At 54.1% G+C, this 22,300-nt stretch overlaps 3 protein-coding genes across 3 annotated transcripts; all 3 read left to right on the top strand.

The window, feature by feature from the left end:
- Positions 1–1,277: 1,277 nt before the first annotated feature.
- Positions 1,278–2,147, top strand: LINJ_22_0590 (putative NADH-cytochrome b5 reductase; the record flags this gene model as incomplete). The annotated part of the gene is made up of 1 exon (XM_001465559.1): positions 1,278–2,147. One exon carries the CDS (start codon positions 1,278–1,280, stop codon positions 2,145–2,147), a length of 870 nt encoding a protein of 289 aa, XP_001465596.1.
- A 1,905-nt stretch (positions 2,148–4,052) lies between these two features.
- LINJ_22_0580 (conserved hypothetical protein) lies at positions 4,053–4,415 on the top strand (the record flags this gene model as incomplete). The annotated part of the gene is made up of 1 exon (XM_001465560.1): positions 4,053–4,415. The coding sequence occupies one exon, from the start codon at positions 4,053–4,055 to the stop codon at positions 4,413–4,415; it is 363 nt and encodes a 120-aa protein (XP_001465597.1).
- Positions 4,416–10,969: 6,554 nt separating this feature from the next.
- Positions 10,970–14,407, top strand: LINJ_22_0570 (conserved hypothetical protein; the record flags this gene model as incomplete). Its single annotated transcript, XM_001465561.1, has 1 exon — positions 10,970–14,407. The coding sequence occupies one exon, from the start codon at positions 10,970–10,972 to the stop codon at positions 14,405–14,407; it is 3,438 nt and encodes a 1,145-aa protein (XP_001465598.1).
- Positions 14,408–22,300: the final 7,893 nt, after the last annotated feature.

The raw sequence follows: 22,300 nt of genomic DNA, 5'->3' as shown, positions 1-22,300 counted from the left end.
TGTGGGGATTTATCGTTATCATTATTTTTTGTCGTGTGCACTGTAGACATCTTCGCCCTCTTTTTTCTCTGAGTTTTTGTGCGCACGGCTGCTCCACTTTTTCCCATATACCCAGAATGTGTAACAGGTTTGCGGCCCTTCACGATGCAAGAGTGTATGATCGTTTAGTACACCTTTCGGAGCGGTCTTGTGATGTCTTCCTGCCATCATTTCCGTTCTTTCACGTCGCTATCCGATTCCTTTGTCCGTTAATGCGTGCAATACTATCTTTCATCTCGAGCTCCTTTTCTGTCTCGTTCTCTCTCTTCCTCTTTCTGTGTACTTGGTACTGGCCGTCTATTTTTCGCTGCGCTGCGGACTGATTTCAGTCGTGAACGGTACAGAAAACAAACAAAAAAAAACAGACTGCGAATAGTATGCGCTGGATGCTGCGAGGTGAGAGTCGATGCGCCACGGTTGTGTATTGCAACCACTCGACCTTACGCGGTAAAGCACAAGAGGAGAATCCCGCCCCTGCTGCAAGTTTGCGTTCGCGGCGCTGCTGGATCCATGTCTCTCGTGCCCGGAGGAAAACGGACGCGACAAAGCTATTTTTTTTCTTTCGTTGCCGTCTCTGATATCTGGCGCGCTTTCTCGCGCGTGCTTTCGCCACTTGTGCGGCACTCATTTTCTGCACTCCCTTGCTGCTCACTCGGCGCCACACCTATGTGTGGCTAGGTTGACGGGCCCACCCCTGCGTTTTTTGCCGGTATAGCACTTCCGGGCTCTGAACTGTGGTCGCGCACGCTCGCTCACGAGCAGTACGACACCAGCTGCACTGTCCATACCTCTTTCACTGCACCTTTCCCCTTCACTCTTTTTCTTTTGAATGAACACAGCTCTCGCGACTGCTTTATTTCTTTTTTGTGCTGTATTTTTGGCACACACCAAGAAAAGGAACATTACCCTTGGAGCCGCTACTCGCATCATCCACCGTTGCGACTTGAGTCTTTCCTGCTTTTTTTTTGCATCCGTTTCTCGCGCTCTATCGTTTGCTTCAGCGGTGCGGATAGGGGCGGAGAGGCGGAGGAAAGACCCAAGAGATTCTCCTCTAGTTTTAGAATTAGCACTTGCTTTTTTTTTGATTCGATAAACAGAGGCCGAACACGCACCCCTTTGCGAGGCAGATCACAGACACATTCATCTACTTCGTCGAACATAACCGATCGAACCTCCTTTTTGTATCATTTTACTGTCCGATCTCTCTCGCGCTAATTCTCGTACCACATTCGACGGCCATGAAAGCTTTTATCGCTTCAGTTGTCGGCTTTGCTGGAGCCAGCATGTACCAGTCTGGGTCCGAGGTGGAGGCCTGGGGCAGCAAGCCGGCATTCTCACAGGAGAAGTTCCAGCCCTACAAGCTCATCCACGTCGAGAATGAGTCGCACAACACAAAGCGCTTTCGCTTCGCCCTCGCTTCGAGCAAGACGCGCCTGGACCTGCCCGTGGCGTCTTGCATCACGCTGCGCTACACTGACGCCCAGGGACACGAAGTGATGCGCCCCTACACGCCCATCAACCTGGTGGAGGAGGAGGGCCACTTCGACCTCGTAGTGAAATGCTACCCGAATTCAAAGATGGGCTCGCACCTTTTTTCGCTCAAGGTCGGCGATTACATTGACGTGAAGGGACCGTGGCACACATTTGACGTGAAACCGGGCCAGTACACCAGGATTGGCATGATCGCTGGTGGTACGGGTCTCACCCCCATGTTCCAAATCATGAATAACGTCCTGAACGCGCCGGAGAATAAGACGATGATCTCGCTTCTCTACGCAAACAAGACCGAAGGGGACATTCTGCTCGGCAAGGAGCTGGACACGCTGGCGAAAGAGTACCCCGGGAAGTTTGCCACGTACCACTGCCTCACGACGCCGCCGAAGCGCTGGACGGGCTACTCTGGCCACATCAACAAAGTGATCATCCAGGAGACGATGCCAGGCCCGGATCACCAAGGTGATTCGTGCGTTTTGGTGAGCGGCCCGCCGTCCTTCATGAAGACCATCTGTGGCGAGAAGGACTACAGCTCCTACCCGCCCAAGCAAGGCCCGCTCGAGGGCTGCCTTAAGGAGTTGGGCTACTCATCAAGCGGCGTCTTCAAGTTCTAAGTCCACACTCTGCGTATGCGCGCACCTGCGCGCCCATGTGTGTATGTGTCCTCTGTGAAGCACTGCAGAAGCCTTGACTCTGTGAGGCGGATGGCGAACGGAGGCAAAAAGGCGAAAAGAAGGGGTGGGGGCGGAACGAGTCGGGGCAATCGATTACGAGCGTGCCCCTTCCTTTTTCTGTGCTTCCGTCCTCTCTCCCCCTTTGTGCTCGTTCGCCTTTTCACCCCCCTTCTCTTGATGGGCGTCTTGGCCGACTCCTTTTCTTTTTATCGTATACTTCTCTCTCTATATGCCTTTCTAGCAGCCTTTATTACTTATATGCGTGGGCGTGCGTCAGCGCGTGTGTGGGCCTCTCTCTGAGAGGCGTTCACCACGGGTATGGATATCCTTTTTTGTTTTACCTTGTGTGGTTCTCGCCCTTGGTTCCTCTGGACCTCTTCGTGTGTGTGTGTGCATGCGATCAGACAGCGTCTTCTTGCACCGTTTTGTTTTCCCTGGCAGAGAAAAAAAGGCGGGAAAAAGGAGAGCAGGGAGGGGGTAGGAGAGAGGCTTCGGTGTGGCGTATATGTGGTGCATTGCCGTCTATCACAGTCGCGCGGAGGTTGAATTTTCATTTTGTTTGCCTCTTGTATGCAACCCCTGAGAACGGGCAACACCTAAGTGCGCTTTATCGATATCTTAGGACCCACTCTGCGAGGAAGCCAAGCAGCCCCCCTGCCCCTGTCCCTGCCAAGTGCAGAGCCACTTCCGGTGGTGACAGGGCCAGGCGCCGACGACGTGGAGAAGCCAGAGCGATCTATCGCCGCTGATGTGGGCGGTCCGGTCCTGGGTGGCGTTGCGTCGGCGCTACCTGCGACGGTGAACGCGTTTCCATCATGTATGTGATGGGGCAGAGTGCCCGCGTGACTCGAGCGTGTATCCCACCCGACCCTCCACTGCCTGCTGGTGGGGAGCCTGCGCCACCCCGAGGGACGCACCAGGTGGCCACCGGCGAGGCGGGCGGGGGGGGCGGGTAGAGTTGGAGGCGGAGGCCGTACTCGGATGGATGAGGGGCACTGCTGCAACGCGTGCTTACGGCTGCTTGGCGCCACGCGATGAGGCCTGTGACAGGCCGGGTGGAGTGGTGTCTGAGTTCATGTTGCGTGGCGGACTGGAGGCGTTGATCGCATGAAAAAAAACGCTGGTCGCTGTCCTCGAAGTCTCCGAGAGCTGATGGGCGAGCAGACGTATACAGAGAGAGAACTATGCGTGTAAAGTGAGGTGGAGCGCAGCTGTGCAGCACTGGCTCACGTTGTAGAGCCACGAAACTGTGCCAATGAAGTTAATAAAGGAAACGGGTATGAACGAGGGCAAGGATGCCGACGCGCATAGCTGGTACACTCACACGCACCGACACTCTCGAACACATGATGCCGGATGGCCGCCAGAACGGACCACCTCGGTGATCCTTTGGTGAGGGCGGGCGGGCCAAGAGGAGGCAATCAGAGCTCCTTCCTCGATGACCGCACGGCCACGCACCGGCAGCTTTTGTGTGCTGCTTCCCAGCATGGTGTACCGCTTCCTCCAATAGATGACGCAAGTAAGCGTTGACTTTCCTGAAGGCTTTGGCATTCTGTGGTGCTGTGGTCTCCCAACCCTGCCCCCCCCCTCTGGTCTCTCTTCTGTCCTTTTTTTTCTTTTGCTCTGTGCTGCGTGTCTCGCCTTGCTTGCCTGTGACGGCGAGCACGTGCTTCCAAACAGGCAACGAATCAAACACTGTCTGTGCTCCTCATCTATATATATATATACAGGGAAAGAGAGTTGTCGTTCCTCAGGTTCATCGCACATTGGTAGGGTTTCACAGCACACCGTTCCAGCGTTTTGGGTTCGTATGTCTGCGCCTCACGGCTTGCCGTCTTAGGAACCATGCTACAGGCAACACTGACTGCCCGGCTGTTCTCGAAGCCCATTGCTCAGGGGTACGTGGCGCAGCTGCCAAAGCCACAGCCGGGGCCTAAGGGGCGTGCCTGGATGCGGGCGATGGATGCCAACAGTGACGTGCGCGACTTCTACACCGCAGACAAGGAGCGCTATAATACATGGTACAGGGAGACCTACGGTATCGAAGACCTCTCCGACGGCTCTGCTGCGTCTGGAGCTGCATCGAACCGGCTTCTGGACGACACCCGCAACATACAGCAGGCGGCAGAGGAGTACGACTTGCGAGCCGTAAGGGAGGAGCTCGAATTCTGGGGTCAAGAGTTCCAGCACGTTACGCAGCTCCGCTAAGGGGATTGGTAGCAGTATGGCGGAGGGGGAGGGAGGGGGAGGCTGCAGCCTGCCTATGTTTCCTGTGTAATCCTTTTGTGCTGTAGCTGCGTGACACTCAAAGAACAAGCCAAGGAGGGAGGGCGTGTGTGCTGACGTGAAGCTCTGCCTTCCTCTGTTTTTTTTTTCGCCTCGTCCAATCTCCGAGGGTAGAGAGGCGCGGAGATGCGCTCCACTACCGCCGCTGCTGCTGGTTGCTTTTTTCGATTTGCTTACATCCGGGTTGGAAGAAAGTTTTGGTTGTTGATGGACCTTTGCCGGGAAGGTCGTGTGGGGTTTCCTGTTCATCGCTAAGGGGATCAGCTCACAGGGGGGGGGGTGGATGGGGAGGCGGCAAAAGCGGTGGCGAGAGTCGATTACACTTCTCCTGCATCTAGTTCCTCCCTTCTGTGTGTGTACCCCTCGCTCTCCCTCGAAAGGGTGTCGTCCACGCGCGCTGTTCCCATACTTTGCGCTGTGTGCTTTCATCACCCTGCGTTCCCATCTGCTTCCAGCAGCGCTTCACTGAGATACCCACCGATACAGAAAGAGAAACCAAGAATGTATCAGATTTATTGCGGATGAGGGTCGCAACGAGGAACAGATAGGAGAGAGCGACTGTGGAGCGCATGAGGGATTTCGCGTCTCCATCGAAAAGAAACCGATCAGAACACAAAGACATGAACAAAGGCCACTATACCATACAACAAACGGAGACATCCAAGACGATATGCAGACGAACGAAAACCGGAAGAGAGGTCTGGTCCTTGCGCAAGGTGGAGAGATGCACAGACGAGGCATCAGCGTGAGCGGACGAGTGGCGTAGGCACTGGGGCAACAGCAGCGGAACACCACTACCCTCTTCTATTCTGCGGCTCGGGAGGAGGGTGCTAGGAGAGGCAAAGCTATCTCACCGCGCTGCAACCCTCCTTCCTGGCGAGCCACCAGCGTGAAAACATTTTCATGTCTTCGGTAACGCTTTTTTTCGTACCTTCCCTCTCCCGCTGGTTATCCTCATGATTATCCCCCCCCTGTCGCTCTTTTTTCCTTTGGTTTGCCTCCTCTTATCCGTCTGGGCCCCTCTACTCGCTTCGTCCGCGTCGTGCCGATCATGCGCCTATACGCCCACCCGCCTACACATACATATGCACACATCATGTATACCCATGCAACGCCACTTGACCAATGGCAGTCACATAACACCAACACAGCTGAAAGAAAAAGAAAGAACCAAGCAAACAAGCGAAATTCCCTCCCTCAATCTGCTCTACCCCTCCTTCTCCCCCCAAAACAGCGAGCACAACACCAGCAGTAACATCACACACACACACACACACACACACACACAGGTGTGTGAGCGAAAAAGAAAACTGTTTTTGAATTCCTTCATCAAAAAAAAACGAAAAAAAAAACGGAAGGATACGAGAGCTCTCTCTCTCACACACACACACAACAGCAACAACGGCAACGAGCTCATAGAGAACCTATTAGCAACCACCGCGAAAGCAACGCGCGCTCTCCCGCTCGTACCGCTACGAACACCGACGGCTACGGTTGCTTCTTCTCTTCCCCACTCCGTCTTTCCCGCTCTTTCTCTACCGCTCGACATTTCAAGGCGAATAGTCAGCACACGATAAAAAAGAAGAAAAGAAAGAGCCAGAAGACAAGGAGACAGGGAAGGCAACAAAAACGAAGGGAGAGGGAGGCGAAGGGTACAAGAAAGGAGTGCTGAACGCAACGAAGAAATCGCCATAACCACTCATTTATCAAAAGAAATACTATAAAAGAGGAACGACACCAATATTAACACCGTTAGGAGGGAAACAAAAAAAAAGTGTAGTTCACGCGTGCTTCCACCACCACCACACTACCACATATATATACATATATACATATATACATATAAGTATACACATACGGTCCTTTTCCCTCCTCTTCTCCTCCTCGTCCTTTTGCACCCGAGACAAGAGCGCAAGGCCTTACGTGAGCGCAGGACAGAGATCGAAAAAACAAAAACAAAAACCAAAAGAGAGAATCGAAAACAAAACACACACAAAAAAAAGGAAAGGAAAGACAAAGAAGATCGTCGTTAGCTTTTTTTTGTGGTGCGTGTGTGTGTGTGTTTCGAATCTCTTCCTTACCTCTTTGCTCTTTCCCCCCTCTATTATTATTATTTTTTCTCCCCACCTTTCTCCTTGCTCCTCCCTCGCACAGGCGTCCCTCTCTTCCCCCCTCCACCACCGCGCCTTCCAGTGACACCACCATCAGCACTTGTCTTCCCAACTCTGTCTCTCTCACACTCTCTTTTACTGTGCGTACAATTGCCTTTTCGCCCTTTTCGTTGATCCAGCTGTTTCTTCCGCTTTCATCCTCATTTCTTTGCCTCCGCTCTCCTCTCTCTCGATTTCCCGCTTAATCCGCTGTTCTCTCCCTTTTTTTAAAGTCGTGCGTGCGCGAGTGGTAGGGCGATCTCTCTCTCCCTCTCACACATAGCAGCACTCCAGCACGGAAACGGAAGAAAAAGTGAAAAGGCACCCGAGTGGTAGAGCGGTCGAGCACACAGGTGTGCTACGGCGGTTCGACGCAAAATCAGGCACGGAAGCAATCGACCATTCAAGGCAGAAAGCTGGAGGATTTAAGACATCAAGACAAACGCAGCGTGTTATTGGTGTGTGTGTATTTTCTTTTTTTTTTGTTGGTGGGTGACGCCTTCGGTTCGTGTTCCTGTGTTTGCGCTGATGTGTTGATGTCAAAATACCAACTACCGCTATCACTTCCTCCACCCTCTCCCCACCCCCGACACATCTTCCGTCTCCACATTGTGCACTCCTCTCTCGGCTTCACTGTCCATATTTCTCTTGGACATCGTCTTCTTTCGAGGCTCTCCTGTGCGTTTTACGTCTCCATCCCACCTCTCTTCTTTGTCTCAGTCTTTTGTTTTCCCTTTTGCCCTCTCGCATTTTATTTTTCACGCTCTTTTTTGTGCGTGTGTGCTTTTTCGTTTGTGTGTTGGGTCCTCGTATCGGACTCCCTCTCCACCCTCTACTCTTTCTCTCTCCTCCCTTCGCACCCGCGCCCCACCCCCTTTTCCACTGCCTGACGAACATCCGCGACGATCACAGCCACAGCAGCAGCAGCAACGGCACAAAAAGCTCCTTTCCTCTCCTTTCTCCTGCTTCACCAGCCAGCCTCAAGCTTGTTTCGGAGGTCTTTGGTTTCTCCTTCATCCTTTTCCTCGTCGTCCGTTTTTGTTTTCTTCTCTCCCCGTTGACTCTGTCTCGTCGGCCTTCTCATCCTTCTTCGTTCATCTCCTTTCTGTTTGCTGTTATCAGTGTAACTCGTGTTCGACTTCCGCTTTCCCCTCCTCTTTTTTTTTGTGTCTTCTTGTTCCCTTTTCACCTTTGTTTCCTCTTGTTATTCGCTGCCTTCCCTTCTCTCCCTGTTTTTATTTCTTTTCCTTTTTTTTCTTGGCTAAGTAGTCCGGACGAGTGCTGCTGCTGCTGCTGCGCTGTAGCTGTAGCTACTTCCCCTTTCCTCCCCCACTCCCTCCCTCCCTCCCTCTGCTCGTTTCCCTTTGTTTTCCCCCTTTTATCTCACTTGTATTGTTTCACTCTCCCTTCACCCCTCCTCCTTTTTTCCCGTTTCTTCGCTCGGTTTCGCGTTTGCATTCTTCATTGTGGTTGTCCGTCTCTGCTGCCCCTTCTCTTCTCTTCCCCTCTCCTTTTTTTCATTTTGTTTCCCATCTGCTCTTTTTATTTTTCTGTTTCTTCTCCATCTCATTGCCTCTCGGTAGTGTCATCTGTCTCTCTTTTTTTGTGCGTTTGCGGGCGTACGTGTGTTTTGTTATTATTTTTGTTTCGTTCGTGTAGTCCATTTTTCCCCTTTTCGTTTCGCTCGTTGAGATTTCACTTGACTCGATTCCTTTTTTTCCTGTGAGGTGCCTCTGTGGTTGTCCGTCTCTTTACTGTTATTATTGTTATTATTTTCTCGCGTGTGTGTGCGTGTGGTAAATAAGAAGACACTTTTTCTTGGATTTGTCCTGTTCTTTGTTTTTTTTTTCGTGTTCGTCGTCCTTGTTTCCGTGGTTCGGTGTATTGTGTTCTCCCTTTCCATCTTCCTGACTTGTCGCTTCTCTTTTTTTCTTACTTGCCACTTCTACATCACCGCCACTATCACCATCTCTCTGTATACGTATATATCCATTCATTTATATACATCTACATACATCGACACCCACCCACACAAACCTATATATGTATAGAGTGTATGCGTGCACCTGTGTACATACATTTTCTTTCGATCGCCTTCTCCATTTTCTTTTTATTTTGCCGTGCCACTTGCGTTTCCTGTGATTATTATTATTCTCCCCACTGCCCTTCTGTTCGCTTCCTTTCTTTTTATTTTGTGTGCATGTATGTGTGTGTGTGTTCTGTTCGAAGGTGAGCTAACACCGACTTCCGCCCAAACATCAAGAGCACCAGGAAGGGAGAGAGGAGAGACACTCCATTTCTTTTTTTTTTGTGTGTTTTTTTTTGGGTTTTGGTTTCGCTTGTCGAATCTCTTTTCTTTCGAGACACAGAAGCAAAACGAACATCTACCACCGCCACCGTCGCACATAACGTGGCACATATATTTCAGCTCTTCGTCGTCGTCCTAGTCCTCAACCTCTGTTTTTTTTCCTAATTGCTCTACGCCTCTGTTGCTTCACTCTTTCCATTTCTCCTGTCTCCCATCCCACGCTGTCTTCCTCACCTCTCGCCTCTTTGTTATCACACACACACAAAAATAAGCTGTGCGCTCGTACTCGAAGTGGCACATTTTATTCCTTTCTTGCTTGCACTCTCTCCCTCTCTTGTTCGCATTCCTTCTTCTGGTGTGTGCGCGCGTCTTGACTTCCCTCCCATTTTTGCCTTGTGTGTGCAGAAAGTCGGCGGGTATTTTCCCCTTGTTTTTATTTATTTATTCTGCCGTCTTCTATCTCTTTTTATCTTGAGCGGCTGCGTTTCCTCCCCGTGAGCGTACGCGCGCGTGCTGTGCGTGTTGTGTGTGTGTTGTGTGTTGTCTCTTTTTTTTTTCTGTTCGCCCCCTTTTTGTTCCCTTATTGAACAGCGCAAGAAAACAACAGCAAGCAAAATAAGTGAACCATAAACACGTAGAGATCGCTCACGACTCTATCTTAACGCTCGAGGCGAAGAGGCCCCCTCCCTCTTCCACCCCCCATACATACAGAGAAGAAAGAAAGCAAGAACAGCAGCAGCAAGAAAGGCAGGTCATCGTTACACACACACACACAAACACACACGCATATATATACATATACATCAGCGAGTGGTGCACCTTTCTTTTCTTCCATTCCCCCATAGCATTGAAGAAGTGGAGGGAAAAAGGAAAAAAACACAATAAATTTATTATCAAAAAGAAAAAGGTCGCGTTGCAAGTACCCCGGGATCGGCGAGTTTTTTCAAAAAAGAAGAGAGACAGGAACCCCCTCTCCCCTCCCTTATCACCACCTCCCCTTCCCTACCATACCTCCTCAATAAACGAACGAGCGGGCAGAGACGATAAACAACAAGAAAACGAAGGAAACAGCTTGAGCGTGCAATTGAATAAAAAAAAAACGTAACAGCCATACCGCGACAACCGCGTGCACGGGGGAAACAAGTACGTCTGTGCCCGTTAGTGTCTGTGTGTGCTTGTTGTGTTTCTTGCCACCCCCTTTCTTTTCCCTTTGTGCGCGACTGAGCGTGCCTCCTTGGGTTTTTTCCCATTCTATTCTTGTGTTGTTATTCGTGCCCAGAAACGCAGGCACAGACAGTCGCTCTTTTCTTTTTGTCTTCTCTACGCCCTGTCTTTTGTTTTGCTTCTCTCCCTCCCCCTCGCTCCTCCCTCAACGACGACCTCCTGTCCACTTCTCTGTACCATCGCGTTCCTTCGCTCTTAAATTGTGTCCACCTTGCCCCCCCCCCCCCCCCCCCACACACACACACGCACCCAAACACACGCAGTGAGAGGGAGAGAGGGTGGAGAGTTTCCACTCGTTCCGTTTCGTTGGCGTGTACGTGTGCTCCAAATCCTAAACCACTAATACGGACAGACACAGAGACAAAAAGTCATTCGTTTCTTCCCCCTGCTTATCTCGCTGCCTTTATAATATCTATATCTATATCTATATATATTTATCATTCCGTCTTCTTCGCAGCGTCCACACTATCACCACCACCTGCTTTGAGGCCGATCAAGAGACGGTACGCTGCTTGTCTTGTATGGGAGGGCGTGTGTGTTGGCGTGTGTCTGTGCCTCTCTCCCTTCTCTGCGCGCTCCCTCTCCCGTTTTTACCTTCCCACCCTCTAAGCCGCGGCCGCTGCGGCTTCTTTTTTTCGCTCGTTTCGGATTGGCCCCACGTTTGCGGTTTTCTATCTTCCCCAGCAAGAATTTTTTTTTGGACTTGCTCGGTGGTGTGGAAGCGTTGACTTCTGCGCGTCCGTTTTGCGTGTTCTTTGTCCTTTCCATTCACTTTTCATTTTCTCTGTTGACGCATGAGTTGGTGGAACGACTTCTCCACACACCGCAACGGCGGTGTCGTGGATGGGTTGCCGCGGCCGCGGCAGCATCCAGCGTCCGATTCCTTCTCGACACAGGAGACGGCTACTCAAGGCGCTGTCGACCACCATGAGCACCATACAAGCAACGCCAATAGCCCGAACAAGAGCACCTACGTGAGCAAGGCAAACCTTAGCGACACCAGCGTCGGCAGCGGCTTCGCCTCTCATGAAGCAACCTGGGGGACAGCGACAGAGTGCAGCGACGTCGGCTCTCTTTGGCAGACAACGACCAGCGTTTGCGGCGTGACCGAGTCGGATCAGCTTGGCGTATCGGCTGCCGTGTCTGCGTATGGCTCGCCGGCCCTCCAACAGCAGCAGGAAAAGCCGCCCGCACAACAGGAAGAGCCACCAGCGCAGCACCCTCTCCAGCCGCTCTTGCTGTTCCCTACGGCGCGCGCTGTCGAAGGAGTTCAGTCGTCCTCCACGAAGAAGGGTGTTCGGCGCGGCTCTGGCTCGAACAGCGACAGCAGCGACGCCTACTGCAGTGGCGGGCCTGTCGGAGTTCTCAGCTTTGCAATGGACTACTACGGACCATCGTTCACGAGCGGGACGGAAGGCTTCAAAACCAACGCCGCCACGTACAGTCGCGGCGGCCATGCTTCCAGCAGCACGCACACAATCAACGACGACAACGACAGCGTAGTCAGCGGCGACATCGACGAAGCCGTCGACAAAGACGTCCGCTATGAAGAGGTAGATGTCGGCACCATATCGAGCCTCATCGCAGCTCTGCAGGTGCGAGACGCAGCCAACTTGACTGATAGCGACGCCCCCAACGCTGAGGATGAGGAGGGGAAGAAGGCTGGCTGCTCGAGTTGCGCACAAGACAAGCCGTCAGCACGCGACTCGCAGGCTCAAGCAGACACCGGCAGGGGTGTAGATGTGACCGCGAACTCTGCCGCAGCTAACAAGCAGCAGCACCAGCAGCACGAGGTGGGCCACACTACAATGATCGCGAACCTCGCGCCCGTCTTTCACGATCCCAACGCTGGCGCTTCCCTGATCGCCAGTGCCAACACCACGCAGAGCATCAGCAGGCGCCATAGCAGCAACATGTACAACAATAGCACGAGCGGCAGCGCCCTCGCACACAACGCGAGCAGCAGCAGCGGCTTCTACGAGGTTCCACTGGGAGAGGCACCATCTGGTAGCGTCGTAAGCACAAGTGGGCGAGCAGGACCAGGAGCAAGTCCGCGTCACCACATTAACGAGGTGGTTCCCCTTCAACTCACCTCGTCCACACTGCACAACGTCCTCGCTAGCTTCCAATCGGCGCTGGCGGAGCGCTCAAGCGACGTGCCGTTGCCGGGGACTATTGGCGACCTCTTCAACGCGACAGGGCGGGGCACCAGCTCGCAGAACGGCAGCAACAGCAGCGGTGCCGCGGGTGGCAGCCGACTGTGCCACTACGGCTCGACTGCGCAAGAGGACTGGGGCTCACAAACCTCGGCTGCTCCTGCGACCGCTGGGGCCTCTGTTGCGGTGACGGCGTGTGGCAGCAGCGGCGACGCGTCAGCCGTGTTGGAAGCTCCTGTCACGGCCCGTAACGGCAGCCCAGTTATGCGTGGCCGTGTCAACTCCGTTGTGGCGCACAAGCTCAACCTCGATGGAGCCGCGCGTCGCTCTCAGATGCAGGACTTGCGCGGCAGCGGTGGCTTCCCGCCTGCTGCCGCAAGTCTTGACAGCACATGCTCCTCCGATACACACACCCCAACTCTGTCGACTCATGGGCGACTGTGCGCACAGCAACACGTCTACACGCAGGAGCGGGCAGCCTCGCCTGACTCGAGTGGGGACTGCTTCTTGGCACACACCTCCTCGTCTGTACTGGGTATGCTGCATCACCACCAACGAGTGACGAGTTCGGTGACAACGGAGGGCTTTGTGACGCCGCATCACCACATGCGGACGGCGAGCGAGGTGTCGCTGCCGGCAGCGGCCGCCACATACCATGGCGGTAGTGCGCTGCAACAGCGCATCGACGACCGCGGGTGCATTGCGGTCGTCGATCCGCAGCGGCGCAAGCTGCACGTGCCGCTGTCTGCCATCCACATGACCAAGGCGCTGAATGGCCGCCTCAAAACACCGTCGCTATGCCTGCTCTACCAGCTGGGCCGCTGTCGTCAGGGCGAAAACTGCTATCAGGTGCACGTAGACTCAGCCATAGTGGAGCGGCTGCGTGCCGACGCGAAAAACATGCCATGCTGCTGCTTCCAGCACGGGGATAGCAACAGCCAGGTGATGGACCGCACGGCGTACGAGGGGCGTTCTTTGGGGATTGCCGGCCAGTTTTCTGTTCCTCTCACCCGAGTGGCCTACACGGCCGGGCTGCAGCGCGTGCTGCAAGACCAACCGGCGTGCGCGCCGGTGAAAGCATCCGTGCTGTGCCGCCTGCACGGCCAACCCGGTGGGTGCCGCTTCGGGGCGGACTGCAGGTTTGTGCACGTCTGCTGCCAGATCCTACAAAACGAGCTGGCCAGTATCATGGCGAACGCGGTGGCGGCCGCCCAGCAGCAGCAGCAGCAATCGCGGCCAGCCAACGGGTCGCCGCTTTTGGTGGACTTGATCAACAACGGGCTCATTCCATCATCGTCTGGGACGATGCACGGCGGCGCCAGCACGGCGATGATGAGTCTCAACAACGCTGCCTCCTCTGTCGTGTCGGCCGCGGACTTTTCTCTGTCCCAGTTCTCGCAGTCGGTCCCTGCTTCTAGCACCGCTGTGATGAACGCTTTTGCAAGCCGCGTGCCGCCTTCGTCTCAGCAGCAGCAGTCTTCTACCCCGCCCTCTGTGACTATGCAGCCTCTCCCCTGCGCCAGCACGCTTTCATCGCCGTCCGCAGGCACCTACTACACGCTTACTAAGTTGCAGCCGCAAGTTTCCCAAGTGCAGACGCCTGCCGGTAGGCCTTTCCCGCTGCAGGCCTCTCTGCTCGGGTCGCCGCCGTCGGCGTGCCACGACCACGTGCGCACCCTCAGCACACATAGCAACGGCACCTACCAATCCTATGCAAGCCCTCCCCTCGCGCAGACGCCGAACCACAGCGAGGTGGCATCACCCATAAACATGGGGCTCTCCATGGCGCGCAGCCTAAATACTTTCCCGGCATCCACAGCAACGACAGCCGGCGGCAGCGGCGGCGCCTTTCCATCCTTGGCGCAGCATCAGCTTTCTCACCAAACAACGCCACTGCAGCGCCACCAGCCATCGTCACTGGCGCAGCAGCAGCAGCAGCCACAGCGACTATTGGGCCTTCAGCAACACCAACAGTCCGCCTCTCAGCAGATTTACGTCCAGCAGATGAACACAGACGGCAGCGTCTCCCTCGTTCCCATTAATGTCATGCAGGACTTTGGCGGTAGCGGCGTGTAGACTGTTCACACACACATACACAGGCGCATGCGCACAGAGAATCACTCACCACCCACCCACCCACTCCCTCCTCTTCTCATCTCCCCCCGCGACGGACCTGGAGCTCTTCTTATTTCCAATTTTTTTTTCTCATCACGATGCCCATCGCTCTTCTCCCTTCTTTCCTTCTGCGTTCTCTGCGGTGGTCATTTGCTTTTCTCCTTTTTTCTCTTGCCTTCTGCGTGCGTCGATGTGTCTGTGTGCCTGTGTGTGTGTCTGTTTCTGCTCTTTCTCTCCTTCTTTTCGTTTGTTTCGTCTTACACATCGTCAAGGGATTGCGTGTCTTTTTCATTCCAGATGGTTAGTGCCCCGCCCTGTGCACTTCCCTCCTCCGCCCTCTGCTCCCTTTCTTTTTTTCGTTTCTCTGCTCTCGTTCTCCTTCCTGCTCCACTTCATGGGCTCCATCAGTAAGGTCTGTATATATGTGCATGCATATTGAATGTGTGCATGCGTCTATATCTGTGAGTTATGCGCCTGTGCCTGTGCCGATGGATATGTGTGCCACTTCTCCTTTCGTCGTCTCGTCTCTCTTGGTCTGTGCATGGATGTCTGTCTGCGTGTGCCTTCTTCCTCTTGCTGCTCACGCTTATTATTATTATGTCACTTGTATGCGCGTGTGTCTGTGCATGGCGTCGCACGCTCCAGACGCACAGCTCACCCCTCCACTTTCCCGCGCTCAAATTCGACACAGACAACCACGGCCATCGCCTCCACGGCGACGTCAGACGGGACGGCACTCGTCGCACAACGCGAAAGCCGATAACAATATATAAACAAGAACGACTAAAGTTACGCTGCTACGTTTATGGGCGTATGCGCATATATACCTATGTATGTATATATATGTGTGTGTGTAATGACTCTCTCTCGTTTTCTTGTTCTCAAACACGCACATACACTCACACTCTCTTACTGTTGGCTATATGTATATATATATATTCGGATGTTGGTTGCTGGTGTCTTCACGCTACCTCCATCCCCGCCCCATCTTTTCTGTGAAGGCGTATGCGTGGCTTTCAAGACATCGCTTATTTGCCTCTGTGTGTGTGTGTGTGCTCTGGTCTCTCTGCCCATTTTTCAGGTGGGCTCATGACTCATCTTTCTCCTTTCGTCTCACTCTCTCTCATCGTCGTCCGTGACCACGTCGTGACTTGCTGTAGTCGCACAAGATGAAAAAAAAACAAAACAAATAACACTGCCGTCTTTCCTAGCACACACACACACCCACACACGCACACTCGTCGCGTGTTTTGTGGGCGCCCGCGTGTGTTTTGTGTGCTTGAATTTCTCTTCTCTATATCTAGATCTATATGCTTAACGTATTTGCACGTTTTTTCGTCCCACTGTCGTGTCGGCTTCTTCGTTGATCGGCTCTTCTCTTGTTTTTTTTTCTGTTTGGTGTGCGTTGTGTTCTCTCGTTCTGGTTTGCCTTTTTCTTTGTTGGGGCCGTGACGCTGTATGCTTCTTCGCTTGAATGCCAACTTTCTTCTTCATTGACTTTGGTGTGTTGTCGGTGCATCACCGCGCAACTTCTTGTCTCGCCCGCTGTTCTTCTTCGCTATCTCCTCCTCGACTCCTTACGTTTTTTTTTTTCTTTGCGTGTGTGTGTGCTGGCAAAGAGAAACGGAGGTGCTGCGATACGTAAAGGAGTGGGTCGCGAGTGGGGGAGGGAGTGGCGCAGCGCGCTCACGCCGAGCCGCTGCCTCTTTATGCTTGCGACGACTCTTTGGAAAAAGTAATAACAAAGAAGGCAAACAGAGAGCACCAAGCACTTGCATATAAATGTATAACGAGGCGGCTGCCGCAGGCTCGTGAGCTCTTTGCGATGACTGCGTTGCCTGATGTTTCGCTGCGGCGTCTACCTTTTTCTTGCTCAAGAAAAGCTTTGCAAAAAAAAATGCATGCAGCATATTTTGTCACGCTCTTTTCGCGCTTCCGCGTCGCGATAATCAGCACCGCTGCACCGGAGAGGCGAGGGTTGTGTGGTGGATGAAGGGAAGCCGGATCTCGCGTCGGAGTTTCGGTTGCCGATGGCTACGTCAGCTGACCTCATTGAGCAGGTGTTCGTTCTCTTTCTTGAGGTCCCTCAAGTGGCCTCTGATGTCTGATTTCGATGCGTTTGTTCTTTTCACCTGTGAACAAAAAAAAGGTGTGCCTCACGCGAGACGTCTGCTCTGTGTCTGTGCGCTTGCGCGGATCGCGACTCCCTCGTATACATAGAGCTTCTCCCTCGATTGCCTTCCTTTCTTACGCCCATTTTTTCCGTCTTCATAATTTTTTTTTATTCGCTCTTGTTTATTTGATAGTGGAACGCTGTAGATGCGCATTAAGTGTCGTACTTCGTTTTGGTTCCGTTTTGGTTCCCCCTTTCTCTTTTCCATTGTTGCCCACACCACGTGAAGTTCTTCACCGCTGCCACTCTCGTTTTCCAGCCCCCCTTTTCACTGCCTTCTGTGGGTAGCTCTGCATCTCTAGCCCCTGGAATTATCATCACTTCTCTTTTTTCACCTGGCATCGGCCCCCTTCGGAGCACCGCACTCACACCCTCCCCCCTCCTCATGCGCGGCGGTCGCGTGCGCTTCAACGCATCAGTGGCTGGCGGGCTGTGGGCGGATGGTGCGGCACAGGCAGACATGGGGCCAGGAGCGGCGGCGGTGCGCCATGCTACTAATACACTGACGGGCACAGCGGCAAGAGGCACTTGGCGGCCGCTGCCCCACACGCGGAGAACAAGGCTGCTGAACTCATGAGGCACACCTGGTTTCGCGCTATGATCTTGCACGCAGTGACCTGGCCACGCACATCCCGCTCGCGCTGCATGGGCTTCCCCCGCCGGGTGCCTACCGCTGCCCCCTGTGCTCCGTCGGAGCGACGTGCTGTGAGCTCTTTGTGCGCCGGCACATGCTCACCGGCGGCCCTCTCCCCCGGCCACGACGCCGCGCTGAGGCGGGCCCCACAGCGCAGAACTGCGAGCGCGGTGCGCGGGCGCTGTGACGCACAGCCGGCACGCAGCGTACCGCACGCAGACAGTGCATGGGGAGGCCGGAGGAGCAAGAGCGGTGGACGGGAACGGCGCGAAGCATGCGGCACGCCCTCGATGTGCCTGTGTGGGCTGATGAGGCGCGGATGCCGGAAGCGTGGCGAGGGCATCCCGAGTTGCACCGTCGAGCCCTCCAGGCCCGAATGTGGCGAGCCTGCGGGGAGCAGATTATGGAATGCGGCTGCTCGAAGCGACCGAGGGCGCTGACCGGAAGGTGGCCGACTTCCTCCTCGGGCCTGTGCGGCATGCACCCTCGATCGGGAGCCCGAATGGTGGCCGCGTGGGTGAAGGCGTGCCGCCCACCCGCGTCTCCGTGTGGCGCCGATGGCGCAGCGCGCACCCGGGGAAGGGGCGAGGAAGGCCATGAGGAGGCCGCTGCGCGCGTGGCCCGATTCGACGGCAGGCGGCTCGTCCGAGACGGCCGGGACGAAGCCGTGGCGCCGCTGGGGGCAGGTGCGCTGTGGCTGTGTATGTGCGCTGATGTGCTGACTTGTTCGTGGTGGAGTGTGCAGATAGAAGGCGGATGAATAGTCTGTTCATGCGTAGGCGGACACGGCAAAGTACCGATTTGCGCTTGTACCTTTTATCTGCCGGCGATGCGGCGAGGGGCGGCGTCTTTTTTAGGTCTCGTTTTGTTTCTGTTTTCTTTCGAGCTTTCTGTTTCTGCTGTGGCTGTGTCGCTGTTTTTTTGTGTTGCTTATGGATACAGAGGTACCCCTGCTCCCTTTCCTCCTCTCTCTTGTTTTATCTCCGTAGCTCTCTGCGGTGTAACCTCCCCCGTTTCCCATCTGGACAGCGTGGCACCTCGGCTCGCACCCCTTTTTTTGGCGAGGGGTGTGTGGCTGGGTGAAACGTTTCCTCTTGCTTTTGTTTGCTTTCTTGTTTTCAGGTGAACGGAAGATGTTCGTGCCGGCTGTGGTTGGCTTACGTGAGACAAACACTAAGAAAATGCCTAAGCATCGAACGAAGCAGAGGACGACTCAAGGAAAGGGCACAACCGTTTTCGAGCTTGTCGTCGCCATGGCGGTTTCCTTTCTACTTGTCTCTGTTCTTACCCCTCCCCCATTTTCCCTCTCGCCCTTGTCCTTTTTCTTTTTTTTTTAACCCTTACCCGTCTTCTACACCGCCTTTGTCAATGCACAGGTGACGCTCTTGTCCCTCTTCCTCCTCCTTTCCCCTAGGGCGTCTTCAAACTTATTTTCTTTCGCCTCTGTCTGTGTGTTTGCGTGCCCTTGTTTGGTTAACCGATCTCGTTGCTTTCTTTGTGTTTCACCCTCTACCCCTCATGACAGGGGGAGAGGAACATCTCGGTGTGTGGCATCTCAGAGTTTATTAACTCCACTCTGTGAGGAAGCCAAGCAGCCCCCCTGCCCCTGTCCCTGCCAAGTGCAGAGCCACTTCCGGTGGTGACAGGGCCAGGCGCCGACGACGTGGAGAAGCCAGAGCGATCTATCGCCGCTGATGTGGGCGGTCCGGTCCTGGGTGGCGTTGCGTCGGCGCTACCTGCGACGGTGAACGCGTTTCCATCATGTATGTGATGGGGCAGAGTGCCCGCGTGACTCGAGCGTGTATCCCACCCGACCCTCCACTGCCTGCTGGTGGGGAGCCTGCGCCACCCCGAGGGACGCACCAGGTGGCCACCGGCGAGGCGGGCGGGGGGGGCGGGTAGAGTTGGAGGCGGAGGCCGTACTCGGATGGATGAGGGGCACTGCTGCAACGCGTGCTTACGGCTGCTTGGCGCCACGCGATGAGGCCTGTGACAGGCCGGGTGGAGTGGTGTCTGAGTTCATGTTGCGTGGCGGACTGGAGGCGTTGATCAGGACAGGGAACGGACGACCGTTCGGGTGAGTGAGGCCAGACGAAGAGAAGGGGTAGCAATGGCGTGTGAAAGCGTTCCCTCCTTCCCTTGTTCCGCAAGGGGAAACAACGAACCACGGCTGCCCATGTCTCTCTATGCCTAGGTGAGCTGGTATGCGTGTCTATGCAGACGCTGCTCATCAGGCATGTGCGTCTGTGTCACTCTCTGTGTGTGTATGCGTCGGCTTGTGTCCATCTTCCCTCTTCCCTTTTTGTGTCCCTTCTTGTTGCCCGTGCGCTGTTTTTATGCCCCACTTCTTGTGTGTCGCCGCAACCTTTCTTTGCGCCTTCGTTTTTTAGTTTGTGTTTGTTGCAGTATCTCTTCCTATTCTCTGCCCCTCCACCCCCTTTTCGCCGATTTGTTTTATTCTTTGTTGTGACGTGCTTAATGTAGCCGTCTTGATGCTCGATGCACGCTTTTTCCCCCCTTCTCCCTCTTTCTCTGTGTGGCCGTTCTCATTTTCCTGTGTAGTAAAGAAACATTTGCCTCTCTTGCTTGCGCGTATCTCCTGCTGGTTTTCATGATCCTCGAGATGGGGAAGGGAGGACCCTGAGGTGATAAAAATCAAAGGTGGGGGTGGTGGTGGACTTACACCTCCCTGTCCTTCGCTCGCCTTCCTCTTACACCTGAGGGCGGCGCAGGTAGGGTGGTGGTGGAGAGGGGGGGGAGGCGAACAAACAAGAGGAACCGACACGCTTGTATGTGGACATGGTGCAATTCCGAAGTCGGGAGTGCTTCTTTCGCCTTCTCCCCCTTTTGTTTTTGCACCCTTTTTTTTTCGCTGCTCGTGTGTATTGCTGTTCATGTTCTCCCGTTCGCTTGTCTACTAGGGATGGGGTGGGGCATCTTTCCCACCACACCCGCCCTTCTTCCTCTAAAGACGTGCAGACTTTCTTTGCGGCTCGCGGAGATTCTCTCCCTCTCTTCCACTATCTCCGCCTCCATCGACAAGAGGATTGCTCTGCATCCTCTTTTCGTCGTCTCCTCGTACTTCCGTCGCCGTTTTTTTTTTTCGTTCTTGCCCTTCGCGCGCGCTGCAGTTGTACTCGTGGCGTCCATGCCGTGCGGTTTCTTTGTGCTCTCAGTTGTGTGGCGGCGAGCCGAAGAAAAGCACTTATATACGTGTGCGCATAGGCTTGTGTGTATGGCCCCCCTCAATTGGACTGCTGATGTACGCATACCTCTTGTGTGCGCTGCGTTCTTTTTTCTTTTTTTTTCCTCTCTCTGTGTATTTATGGTGTATGTATGTGTGCCAGGCACGTATGTTCATGGTCCACGGATCGATCGCGAAGAACGGCAAGAGGCGAATACAGCGAGGCAGGTGTGCTGTGTGTGTGCGTACTGTGAACATGTAGCGATTCCCTTTGCGCTCCTTCGAGCTCATCTGCACGCACGCACGCACACCGCACACCGCACACCTGCCTTGCTGTATTCACTTCTTGTGGCGTTTGTTTCTTTGTACTTGCTTTTTTTTGTTTCACCCTTTTTTCTTTTCTGTGTGCTCCTGCTGTCTGTTGTGACCGATGCGCATATTCAGGCATGCAAGTGAGTTGTGTGTGTGCGTTCTTCTTCGGACTTCAACTTACTTCCTCTTCTCTTCGTACCACCTGTAACGGATGTGTATTTCTATGTCTGCGCGCCAGGCATGCAGTCATGTCTGTTCATCTTCCTGCCTTTGTGTGCCTCTCTCTGTATGTGTGTACGTATGCGTGAGGCACTACCGCTTACTTTCTCGTTAGGGTTATTTTTTCCCTTGATGGTGTCGTGATAGCAACCGCATTGAGGTAGGCGAATAAGTGCAAGAAGAAAAGAAGCACACACACACACACGCACAGGCGCGACAACACCAGCGCAATGGCGGCACACAGAAGGAAACGTGTGTTCGTACCCCCCCACAGCGATAAGAGGTGGGCTGGGGTTGGGTAGGATACCTCCTGGATACGAGGGTTGCACAGAGTACACGGAATACATGTATGTGTGCGCACACGGGTGCGCCCGGGTCGCGTACGTTGCCCTCTTCACCACCTTCTGTTCACCTTCGTCCTCCGTATTGGAGTGGTCGACTCGTCACTTTGCCGCCTCCTCCCCCCCTCTCTCTGCTGTTCTTCCAGTAGCTCTGCGTCACCTACCACCGCCCCCTTTTCTTTTTCTTCCTTCGTTCCCACCTTCCTTTCTTTTCCTCAAATCACACCACACACGCGGTTACGCACAGCCTCTCCGTATCCACCGCACACGCGCACGCATACCAAAAACATCAGGGTTATCAAAAAAGCACAAAAAAAAATACAAACCAAACCAAAGAGCCAGAGGAAAACACACAAAGAGCTCCCATCCTCCCCTCCCCCAACGAAAAGAAAACACCAAGGGTTGTTCTCTGTTTTGCATGATTTGTTGTCTGGTCCTCCGCGGCTCGCTCTCACTTTTATTTCACGACTTCTTGTCTCACACACACACTCCATTCCACTCTCCGTTCTAACCCTCCCTCCCCTCACACACAACGTCCAACTGCCTCCTTTCCCATATTACTGAACGTCACAAAACTACGGAGAGTAAACGGAATCGGCATCGTCACGCCGTCGCGCCTCTTCTCCCTTCTTCACATTTGTGTTTGAGCTGTTTCTCTAGACTTTTCTGTCTCTCTGTGCTCCCCACTCTCCCCCCAAGTTCACAGCCTGCACCTACGGAAAATCCGTACAGCCCCTCCACCCCCCGCTCGCAGACCCTTTCCGTGCGCTCGCTTAGCACTTGCTTGGTTTCAGTTTTATTGTTAGCTTCCTTTGCCGTTTTCCTCATTCCTCTCTCTTTCATCGTGGCTCCAGGACGCTCCGGTGGTGGTGGTGGTGCACAAACGCAAAAGCAGAGAAGAAACAGCAGCATCCTTCACAACACCCGCACGACTTGAGCACCAGGCTCTTCCCCATCCCACACCTCACCGAACACCCTCCACGCGGTCGCC

Source organism: Leishmania infantum, chromosome 22 (assembly GCF_000002875.2).
Source record: "Leishmania infantum JPCM5 genome chromosome 22".
NCBI classification, from domain to species: Eukaryota; Euglenozoa; class Kinetoplastea; order Trypanosomatida; family Trypanosomatidae; genus Leishmania; species Leishmania infantum.
This window is presented reverse-complemented; position numbering and strand designations above follow the sequence as displayed.